Genomic DNA, 12,396 nt, shown 5'->3' on the forward strand with positions numbered 1-12,396 from the left:
GCATTGAACTGCTTACTGTTTGCACTACTTACGCATTTGCACTGCTTACTCGCTTGCACTACTCACTCGCTCGCACACCTTTCACTTGTACTGCTTACGTGTTTACACTATTCACCTGCTTGCATTGCTTACCTGTTTAACTGCATATCTGCTTTAAACTGCGTAACCTACTGAATTAAATGTACTTAATTCAGTTCCTTGTAGTCTCTCTTGTGCACCTACTAGTTTTTCGCGAAACTAACCCATTCTATGGGTACAGGTGATGATTAGGTACACTACAGGCGATGCCGCGATAGCAAGATGGCTTCAAGACTTCTTCTTCCTGCTCTTAGCTCGCGTCCTGGACGCTTGGGTTTGTATCGGATTTCCCTTAGGATATCTGAATCTTGTGAGTTTTGGTTCTTTTAGCTAACGTGCCCAAAGTTGTCAGCTTGCCTTATGATTTATCAAAAGCAAAATCTTCCGTTGATTTCATAAAACAACTCTGAAGAAAAGAGATATTTGTAGTCTCTTGCCTGTTTTTCTGAAAAGGTTCGCAAGTTTGAAATTTGGGGCGTTACAACTGGATACGAGATGTATTGAATGACAAATTGTTGTAACTTGAGAAAGTTTACACTGATGATAATACATCAGATTTGTTGACTAAGGCATTGCCCAAGGACAAGTTTGAAAAGTGTCGGTCTCTAGTAGGGATGGTCGAAGCATCCATATAAGTCAGGAAGGGGGAGAATTGTTGGGTTTTCCTCCTTATGAGACCCATCTATCTTGGAAATAGATCGTCTGATAACTGATCATTTATGGCATCATCAGTAGTTCGATGCATATTCATTATCGCGGCAGAATTCCCAAGCACGATGCTTGATCTTCTTGAGGATGATTTAGAGTATTCGCTGGATAGTGATTTGTAGAAGTTTTCACAACTGAATGACGATTTAGTTGTCCAGAGTTTCGAGGATCAGCGATTTGTCGATAACGATTTGTGGTTAGTGCTTTAAGCTGCATAACGATTTGTTTCAGTACTCGTTGGATAGCGATTTGCAGTATTTGCTGGATAGCGATTTGCAGTATTCACTGGATAGTGATTTGCTTTAGTACTCACTGGATAGCAATTTGTAGTATTCGCTGAAATAGCGATTTGTGATAAGGCGATTCAGGCGCATTGTAAGTTGTGCAAGACGTTTAGTCTTCCTTATTAAATGCGGCTCTCGTCCTCTATTTAAGGGATGGATGAGAGAGAGAAAGTTAGAGCTGAAAAAGCAGGAAAGAGTGTGAGATACACTTTTAGAGTACCGAAAGGGTGTGAAGAGAACAAAAAGCGAAAAGTGTTGCTACACTTTTTTCAAGACAACTTCGTGAGGTTGGTTTTTCAGAGCATTTGTTCTTTGTTCTTCAGTGAGGTATGTCCTCTTTGTTCATTTCGTTACACCTTCGTGTGTTTGTAAGGGCTTATATTCTTTGGTCATTTTGTAAACCCTGTTTGATAATAGTGGAAGGTGTTGACCTATTGGTCGTCGTGGACGTACCTCAGTTTGAGAGGGAACCATGTAAATTTTTTTGTTCTTCTTTTGTTTCCGTTGTTGTTTTACCTTTATTTCACTGTCATCGTTGTATTGCCTCCATCGATTCACACTTGTGGGAAAGCCAAATTTTTTTTCAACAGTTGTAAGGGTGTTGCGATGAAGGCACCAGATCAAAACCCACAGGAGCACGAGTGTATCTGTAGCTTTCAGAGGTGGGCCATGTAAGGCAAGGTCATTATGGGGCCCCACCATGTGTTTTTCTCACTTCGGGTTCCTCATCGTAAAAAAAACATCTCTATTCTTCCCTTTTAGGTCTGTGTTACTTCTTTGAACTATCTGGCACCAGCTTGATAGGAGGTAGTGATGTAAACTATGAAATACTAACTTCATCAGCAGCCCTTAGATTTTCGTCACCCGCACTCTGCATCTTTTCCTTTTCTTTTTCATTTTTTTTCATTTTTCAAGCTTAGCATAGGCATTACATTTGAATTTGTTGAGCCACATGCAATCAATAACCAACAATCGTCATACTTTTAACAACCAACAAAGTTAACTTTGCAAATTGTAGCAACTTCAAAGTTGGATTAAATTGAAGAGGCAATTTCTTTTTACTTGGCAAACTACTTGACACAAAAGAAGCATCTCTCTTCATTGCAGGATGAAAAAGAGGAAATGTAGTGTGTCTTCACTTACTAAAGCAAGAAGTATCTAAGCACTTACTTTGCCTTGACAAAATTCTAGGGATTATTAGTTACTACTGCAGAGCTCATATATAGAGTGTTTTTTTTTTGCATTTTTTGACGGATGGGACAATGTACTGCTCATCAAAGTTCCCAATGAAAGTAATCACAACTAAGTTAAAAAACTTTCAGGTCCAGCCGTTGAACATGCAGGCCGGAGGTTCATGCTAATCTAAATCCTTTATTCCTCCAACAAGCTGTGCATGTAAAGGTACATAATGTTGAGGCAGAATCCCATTTTTACATGCACTTATTCTTACCATATGAACGAACACATGGTAAGGTTCCCTATAGATTTTTGAGTTATCTCATTGGTGCATGTATTTACAGTTGGACAAATAAACACCACAGAGTTTTGCATAAATAAATTATGAAATAAGTTTAGCAGTGAGTATCTAACCTAAAAGCATGATACTTGCACCTAATACTCCATCCTTGCTAATAAGATCAGAGTTCATGAACTTGGTCATCCTTAAGTCGATCTCAATTGTACCCAAAAGTTATGTATTTATACCCGACTTTTCTAAAGCAAATCTTCAGCGATATAATTAATCATTCTCACTGTCGCACCTCTCGGCAATCCAAAAAATCAGTAGTTCCTCCTCGGCATCAAATATTAATATAATAATAATAATAATAAAAATAATAATAATAATTCTCATCATGGACCAAGCATGCTTGTTAACTAATAAAAAATAAAAGACGTTACAAGTTTGAAACTATCTGAGGGTGTCCTTTACCGGGTGTACTTTTCAGTGGCCAAGGGGGACCTCAAGGGTTTTTTTATCAACCGGAGACCTGCTAATGTGAGGCCAGTGATGGGTGTTTTCCACTTTTTGTTTTTTTGAAGAGCAAGCTGGGTTAGGCAGACCCCCCACCGGATTCATTCACTATAAGAACCTGTAATACAGTAGTTTTATACATTTCCTTGATCAGGGAACCAGTTAGGAGGGTGATTCTTTCCATGACTTTTGGACACCACCCTCTGCTAACCTAGCAAAATATTGGGTTGTATGTAGGATTGTATTTAGTTTTTTTAACAATCAATCATGTGTGCAGGGCTGTGTGTAGGATTGTATTGAGCAAGATGGGGGTTTTCCCTTGTTTTAAACCAAGAGATAGAAAAAAAAATGCTGCAAAGCTCGTAGGGATAAATGTCGTCAATAAAGAAGCCCACTGTCAAACTTGATCAATTTTACTGAGAATCCATACTCCCAAGTTTATATATATATATATATATAGAGAGAGAGAGAGAGAGAGAGAGAGAAATGGGTACGTGCTAAATGACACATTTATATGGGATTTTATGCTCTTCTAATGTCTTTTTTGCAGTTCAGACCCCATAAATGTGTTGTGCATGGTCGATTTATGAGGAATCCACACCTGGATTATGTGTTCTCAATGAAAAAATAATATTTGGAGCCTTGAAAAATTATAAAGATTTTGGACTATTGATTTTTAGAACATTATAAAAACACACCCATGTTTGTACAGTCAGAATTTTAAAATAAAACAAAAAAACCTTAAAAAAACTCATTTAGCACGTACCGTTGCTCTCTCTCTCTCTCTCTCTCTCTCTCTCTCTCTCTCTATATATATATATATATATATATATATATATATATATATATATATATATATATATAGAGAGAGAGAGAGAGAGAGAGAGAGAGAGATGCCCTGAATCTCTCTGACCATGACCATAACGGATTACCATTCCTCCAGTTGTAGATAAGGTTAAAGCGTGTTGACAGAAGTTGTTTGCTTTTTATGGATTGGGGGGCGGTTGCCCTGCAGATGCAGCAGCAGACAGGGTACATTAAAGGGGTATAGAATCATGTAAAAGTTGGACAATCATATCATTCAGGGGTAGAGTTAGTGTTTTAGATGCAGCAGGGTTTAGGCCTACCCATTTGGCCTTAGGCCAACTTTTTCACTAGATGAGGATGATGGTGATGATGCATGGTGGTGGCTAAGGGATGTCATGGGCATGTGCATAGGGATGCAAATGGGTCGGATCCTAAACAGTTAAGTACATGAGAGAAGAGTGTGATCCAAAACGGCTAAAAATTGCAAAATCTCCATCCTGGATCCGACCCATTTGCATCCCTATATGTGCATGACTCCAGTACTCTTTGTCTTTCTTAAAAGCATATCAAATTCCAATCCTGCTATCTTCTCTTGGACTCTGTGTATGCATTTTTCTGGCATTCAGTTCACTTGTGATTGTGTGTGTTTGTGCTCATGTCACAAAAATACGAATATGACTCGACACGTGACATGATTTCGTGAATTATTTGAAAAAATAATAGAACACCACAACACCTTTTTTTAATTCACCAATGCAAAACTGAATTTTAATATTTTTCACAAAAGTGTACTTTTTTTATCAAAATCTAATTAAACCCGTTAAAATACCAGAATAACGTACGTCTGTATGTATGTGAGTCGTGTCAGCGTGTCTGAGAGTGTTTGATTTGTGTCTTCCTAAACACAGACACTAAACGTGTCACTGTGACATAGGTTGGCGTTGGCATACACCAACATAGATTCGTTCCCAAATACTAAACTCTTTGTTTGTTGTTGAACTTATTCCACTGAAACAAAGGCTTTCTTAAAAAATATTACCAACCTAACACCCAAAGGCTCCACGGTACAAAGCTATGTCACAAAGATACATGTATGACCTGACTCGATACTCAAGTTCGACACGTGAGTTCATTGTTTTTTTTTTTTGAAAAATAAGATAGTGACACAAATTCATTTATATGTTTAATCAATAAATTTTTTTCATATTTTAATGCATAAAAATACAATTTTCAATGAAATGTTATTTAAAAGCATTAAAATTTTATTTAAAATTTTATATGCATGTTTGACTTGTGTCGCCCATGACACGCAGTTTAAATAGCGTGTCATTGCAGTATAGTTGCAAACCTCAAAACCATTTTTCTAGCAGTTGGGTTCAGCCTAGGCATCACTTTGGGCTCATGCCTCAACATTCAACAACCATAGATTCAAGGCCAATATCTCATGTACTATACAAGCCTGTGTCTAGGTCACTAGCAGTAAGACCGAGCTACTCCTAGAGAACTCCACGGTTTGACTTGATTGGGGGCTCTAAGTATTCGGCTAGATCGATCTCATCGCGTATCTGCTCTACAAAAACCTATTCACGGAACTCGCCACGACCAACAATGGTCTATGTGCCAAGGTCAGACTCGGTTCTTGACTAATGAGTCAAGACCTAGTCCTGAAACCAATGTCTGAATCGGTTTCCCAATAAGAAACCTGAATTGGTCCGAATCAAATCAAATCAATTCAACCGGATCAGTCTATTTTAAAAAGTGATCTTTAAAATAAATAAATAAATATATATTTATAACAGGCCGATTCAGGCCATATCCGACCGAATTGAGGTGAATCGCTGCCCACATCGAATCAAAATAAGGCTAATTCAATTAGGACCGAATCGATTCGGTCCGATTTGGAAAACTTTGCTTGAAAACATGGCTGGTTACAGTAAAGAACCAAGGCCCACTTTTGTAACAAGACAAGGCAAGTGGGGGGAAGACAGCCCCAAAACCTGACCCACCCTTTTCCCTCAGAACACGGATCATGTCCAACTTAGGGGGGGGGGAGTGGAAGTGGGTTCCAACCTCCCAGCATAAAGAGCAAAATATGGTGCAGTTGTAGGCGTTTATGGGGCCCCAAAAAATGGGGTCAGTAAAAAGGCCTGAACCCTGTTGCTAAAAGTTGCAATCAAGAGCCACCCAAATCCTGACTTACCTTATTTTTTTTTTCTAAACCCAAAAAAAAAAAAATCAGACTCCCCATGTAATCCCACAAACGAGTGGTGCTCTTTTTACTATACCTAAATTACCAAAATACCCTTTTCCTTTTCAAGTTACTCCTGCTGAACCGAGTTGCATCTGACTCGGAGACTGGCTCATCCAATGTGAATATCGTATCAGTCCTTGAATTGTTTTTTAAAACGATTCAGGTGATTCGGCTGTTTTGGATTTGGAGCTGAATCGAGTTTGATCGGACCAACTTTCAACCAGAAAATGACATGCATTACAAAAATATTTGTAACCATTTTTTAAAAACTTTCAGAAAATAAACCGAAACAGCCTTGTACCGTATCTACTGATACGATATGGCCGATTCACACTGATATGGACAGCATTGGACTCATCTTTGGTATGTTTGTGACTCGGTACTTTTAGTTCCCTTTTCACTCCAATCCAATGTTACAGAGCTAAGTATGACTAGAACTCAAAATTATGAACAGGGTCAGTCGGGTGTTTGGCTCGGAGAGAATAAGTTCCAACTTGTAAAATAGGCTTGGCAAGCTGAACATGATCAATAAATATTCAGTTGGGCTCAACTCTTATATGCTCATTGAGTGGTAATAAAAACATTTTACATCATTCAGTATAGTGTATAGTGTAGATCAAGTGATTGAAGAATTTAGCTTGCAAGTAAGCTTAAAGATAAAATCATTATTGCTTTTAGTAGTTTGACAAAGTACACTTTGAAAAAAAAAATGTATTGTTTTGTCAATAAGCTGGCTCGAACTTGGATCATTTAACTCAGACTCGTTACAAGCTCAAACTAGGTTTGACTTGCCACAAGAATGAGCCAAGCTTGAACTCTTCAAGTTCGCCTTGTTTACCAGCTCTCTTCACAAAAGATAAAAAATAAAGTAGCGAACTTGAACGAGTTGTCACCGAAAACCTTTCCCTACCAGCCCCTCCATCGAGCCACAACCAAGTCTAGCCAGGCCTTAGCTCGATAGCCATGCAAGTCTTGAAGCCTGGTTCGGCCCGAGTCTCCGATCCGTGTTTAACTCCTAACCGAGTTAAAAAGCGGAGCAACACAACGAGTAAGGAGGGTATTGCCGTCAACTCAAAGGTACAAGAATAGCATTTCTGTTATTTATTCCATCTATTGATCGTTTTACGTCATTTCACCTTATAAAAAGAATGGCCATTAAATTTCCCCCCACTTTTCCCATCAGAAAAGATCCCCGCCGTCCACAGAAAAGAAAAAAAGGCTTAAATGAGTCCTAAAATTACTAAATTACCCTAAAGCCAATCCCTTCGTAAAGACATTTTCGCTCACGTGATCCAACCATTGAATTGTAAATTTTTACAAGATTAACCAGTCTTTTGAAAATAGTAAAAATAGTAGGGATCTTAGTGAAAATATTTCACTAAAATCGAAGCCCCGTGATAATAAGACAAGTCTTGCTGCTTTCCATGTTCGTAATTGGGCGCAATTTTATTTTGGATAATGATGCAAAGAAACTCCAAATTTTCTATTTCAATCCCTAATATTTAAAATATTTACTATTTAAAGAAAAAAAACGAGACAGGCGCCTAGGAATCCGTGACGGAGGCAGGAGGCGCCGTTAAGTTTGCCGTAAATCGCCGCCACCGTCACCAGACGACCCCAGCCGTCGATCCTTATCCGTACTAATGCTAACGTGTCTCTTGGGGGTGCTACCACGTCTGTCTCAATCCACGTCAGGGTGGGCCACCTGTTCGACCAACGTGGCCATAACGGCCCGGTTCGGAGTTCATGCCAAAAAAAGAGGAGGAACATCGTGAAATGACTATTTTATCCTCAGAAGATGTGAACGCCGAGACAAAGGAAAGAGTTAAATGACCGGAATACCCATCGTTACCCGTCACTTCGAGAGCATTTTCCGGGCACGCCAGGTGCGTGTGGGGGCTCACTGGTGTCGCGCGCGCGACGAATCCTGTGACGAGAAAATCACCGTGTCAGGGAAGCTTGCAGGTGAGACACCGCCGTGTGCGTCTCCGAAGCGGAAACGCATCTCCCCTGTCCCCAATTTTCCTTTTCGTAACGTCATGAATTTTTCACCTGAAATGGCATTGTCAATCGTTTTTTAGGGGTACATTCGTCTCTTCGTATCTACTTTGACTAGGACGCACAACGGCTTGAGTTTTCTTTTTCTTTTTTCCAATAAAAGACCCCAATGAATCCGTGAAATGACATACATGTCACCAAGTATTGTCTTGAAACGCTTTCGTGTCATTAAATAATGTTAAAAAAATATCTTTTAACCCCACTTACAAAAAATAAAAAATAAAAATTGAATTGACCATGAATCGGCCTCTTTTGAATCATCTTTGGACCGATTCGATCTGAATAAGCTGATTCCGGCCGGTTCAGACTGATTTTGACAACATTGGATCAGGTTCAGAGGGACACGGCTAGTTGGGGTCTGGGGTCTTGTACTCAACATCTGGAAACACCATGTGATACACTACAACTGTGTCTTAATTGTTTGTTATGTTTACAAAATGTTCCTTGATATATTAAGATTTCTATAATTTTTATATACTATATATAAAAAAAAAATACATTGTCTACATGTGACATTTTTTGGGTAAAATTCATGTGTCCTCGTGCTTTGAATCTCTATCTCTTCCGTGTTCGTATCCGTGTCGAATCTGCAGCTGATCACAACCTTCCTAAACGAGTGGTCCGATTCCGAGTCAATGGATAAGCATCTCACCTGGCTCCGAGTCATTTGGAAAGCATATTATGTCGAGGGTTTGAGGTGGATAATTCTGTCCAGTAGGGACAAAAAGGTATGGTATTAGCGATATTATGACGCTAAAACAGTGGCTTTCGGTAAATCTCGGGGCCTTTAAATTGCGATAACCTCGGAGCCAGGAGGGCCAAACTGCGAACCAATCACTCCCTCCCTCTTCTTTTCACTCGGAAAACAGAGTGAGGGAGAGGGGTGCGTTGTGATGGGTGCGAGGAAGGGCTCCTTCTCGAGCCTCAGAGCCTACGGCTCGGCGCTGTCGCAGACGCCGGAAAGGTTCTGCCGGCGAGCGGGCGCGGTGTCGACGGCTTTCGAGGAAATGAGCCGGGTACGGGCCCGGTCCGGGTCCGCCATGCAGAGGAAGCTCCGGTGGCACGACCTCATTGGCCTCGGCGTCGGCGGGATGGTCGGCGCCGGCGTCTTCGTCACCGTGGGCTCCGCCGCCGGAAAGAAGGCTGGCCCCGGTGTCGTCGTCTCCTACGCCGTTTCCGGCCTATGCGCCCTCCTCTCCGCTTTCTGCTACACCGAGTTCGCCGTCGAAATGCCGGTCGCCGGCGGCGCCTTCAGCTACCTGCGCGTCACCTTCGGTAATCCCCCTCCCTCCCTCTGCTGGAGCGTTCCTTTCCAAATTCTGATTCCTCATTTCTCACTCTCTCCAGGCGAATTCGCGGCGTTCATGACGGGAGCGAACCTGCTGATGGAGTACGTCGTCTCCAACGCGGCCGTCGCCCGGAGCTTCACCTCCTACCTCGCTACCATCTTCGGAAACTCCTCACCGGGAGCCTGGCGGATTCCGGTCTCCGGCCTGCCGGAAAATTACCGCAGCATCGACCTCATCGCCGTCGCCATCATCTTCGCCATCACGATCTCTATTTGCTACAGGTAAAATGCAACCACAGACGCCATACGAATCCTCTCAAAATCACCAAATCGAAATTCAATCTTCGTATGATAAAATCTTGGTGGCTTTATGCAGCACGAAGGAGAGCTCGGTTCTGAACATGGTGCTGACCGTGGTGCACATCTCGTTCATCCTCTTCATCATCATCGCGGGGTTCGCGAAGGGTAGCACGAGGAACCTGGTGCACCCGAAGGACCCGGGGGACCCGGGGGGTTTCCTACCGCACGGCGTCAGCGGCGTGCTCGGCGGCGCGGCCACCGTCTACATGAGTTACATCGGCTACGACGCGGTCTCCACAATGGCCGAGGAGGTGAAGCACCCGGCCAAGGACATACCCATCGGGGTGTCGGGGTCGGTCGCCATCGTCACGGTTCTCTACTGCCTCATGGCAGCCGCTCTCACATTGCTGGTCCCCTACGACGCGGTACGTTTGCGTACCCCACCAACCCGACCCGCGGTCTTTTGTATGTAGACTGGATTTTTTTTTTTTTTGTTTCTTATTTGGATTTGATTTTCAGATCTGTGTCGACGCGCCGTTCTCGACGGCGTTCAAGAGCGTGGAAGGGTGGGAGTGGGTTTCGAACCTGGTCGGGGTGGGCGCGAGCCTAGGGATCGTGACGTCGCTGCTGGTGGCCATGCTGGGCCAGGCCAGGTACCTGTGCGTCATAGGAAGGTCCCACGTGGTCCCGCCTTGGTTCGCTCGGATCAACCCTCGCACGGGTACGCCGGTCAACGCATCGGTCTTCCTCGGTGAGTTTGACTGTCTAGCTCTCTACCATCTGTTGCTTTTGACTTCTTTGATACTTTTATGACGAAAATACCCCCGCGCATCGTTCTTTTTACGGGACAAAGCCATCCATCCTCGGATTTTTTTGACGATCGGGTTTTCCCGTCGGCGGCCCTTTTGAAGGACATTTTCTCCGTTCCGGCTTCGCTTTGTGGGATGTCTTTTGCGGCTTTTCTTGATGGTATTTTCGTCAAATGAATTCAATTTGTCTTGTTTTTTTATAAGACGAAAATGCCTTGTAATATTCTGAAACAGCTCACTGGCTCCAGAATCTTCTGGTGTCCCTTGTTTGTGTTAGGACTTAGGAGTTGGGACAGTTCGTCGTTGCACTTGCGGAATTCTACGCCAATGACCAATTTGCCCTCAATTTTGTGGCACATTTACATCGGCTTTAGTGTATTTTGGGGGTTATTTTGAATCTTTCATTGATTAGAGAGGGAAAATTTCGTCAATAGATCGTGATGAAAAGGATGTGATGGCATACTTGTAAATGTTTTTTTTCGCAGGGGTAAATTCTAACGCAGTTCTCTGTTTCGCTCAGGGATTTGTACGGCCACGATTGCCGTCTTCACAGATCTGGGCGTCCTCCTAGATCTGGTCTCCATCGGTACCCTCTTCGTCTTCTATATGGTGGCCAACGCGGTCATCTACAGGCGCTACGTGGCAGACGATAAGAGCAACAGGTGGCTCACCCTCACCTTCCTGCTCACCTTCTCGGCCCTATCCATTGCCTTCACTCTGACTTGGCAACTGTTCCCTGCCGGCCGGGTCCGGACCCTGGCCCTCGGCGGGTCCGGTGTCGCATCGGTAGCTTCGCTCCAGATATTCCAGTTGGCCGTTTTGCAGGCACGGAAGCCGGAATTCTGGGTCATGCCACTGATGCCGTGGATCCCGGCAATGTCGGCGTTCCTCAATGTGTTCTTGTTGGGGTTCATGAACCGGGCCTCCTACATCCGGTTGGGGTTCTTCTCTGCCCTCGCCCTGGGGATGTACTTACTGTATAGTGTACATGCAAGCTACGACACGGCGGAGGAGGAGGAAAATGTGGGAGATTTGGAGCTGCAAAAGGGCTCCACAGATGCAGCTCAACATACTGGCAACCCAGCTTGTGATAATGGCAAGGATGATAATGAACCCAAGGTGTAGTTATTCTGAAAAAAAAAAAAAAAGGAACCTAAGGTGCAGTTCATCTCCATAGTGATGGATTAAGTTTGCCAATTTTATACATGATTGATAGAAAAAACGAAATGAAAATAAGGGGATTGTATCTAATCTTCTTCTAACTACTTATGATATACTTGTAAAGGAAAATTGGGAAGAAAAAAAAAAGGTATAAATTTATACTTCTTTGTTGTTTTGAAGATTGGTCAGCAATTGATAAAATGAATTGTTTCCATGGTTTCTTTAAAAAACAAAAAATTGGTTCCATGGTGCCTTAAAGTTAGGTTCATATGTCCCACATGCTAAGTAAATAATGAAAGGAGGGCCTTAACTCCCATTTATGGGGTTTTGTAAGCATACACATGCAAAAGAAAAGTTGGGATATTGTATTATGCTCCATGACATGGATATCCAAACTCATCACAAATTTCCTTTAAAATTAACTACCCTTTTAGGCAACTTGGTAATAGCTATGAATTTGGGTCAATGTTTTTTGGATAATCCAAGGCAAAATACCCTCATCACTGACCTCACATTGGGTGCCCTTCGGTTGGTAAATTCCTTGAAGTCTTCCCTGCCCACTGAGGAGTACATTCAGCTTCAACCTTGTGGCAAGGGATGCCACCTACGGGTTTCGAACTTTCGACATTCGCAAATTGCCCTTACCAGATCAGATGAGCCAAGTCCTTGTGGGCACATTT

General features: G+C 42.6%; 1 protein-coding gene across 1 annotated transcript; it reads left to right on the forward strand.

Annotated features, from left to right (window-relative positions):
* Positions 1-8,890: 8,890 nt before the first annotated feature.
* LOC149817033 (cationic amino acid transporter 7, chloroplastic-like) lies at positions 8,891-11,801 on the forward strand. The gene is made up of 5 exons (XM_089986722.1): positions 8,891-9,433; positions 9,506-9,728; positions 9,823-10,171; positions 10,266-10,497; positions 11,076-11,801. Exons 1-5 carry the CDS (start codon positions 9,052-9,054, stop codon positions 11,678-11,680), a joined length of 1,791 nt encoding a protein of 596 aa, XP_089842848.1. The 5' UTR covers positions 8,891-9,051; the 3' UTR covers positions 11,681-11,801.
* The last annotated feature ends 595 nt before the right edge of the window (positions 11,802-12,396 follow it).

The sequence above is a fragment of the Nuphar pumila genome, chromosome 14 (genome assembly GCF_984573655.1).
Source record: "Nuphar pumila chromosome 14, dmNupPumi1.hap1.1, whole genome shotgun sequence".
NCBI lineage: Eukaryota > Viridiplantae > Streptophyta > Magnoliopsida > Nymphaeales > Nymphaeaceae > Nuphar > Nuphar pumila.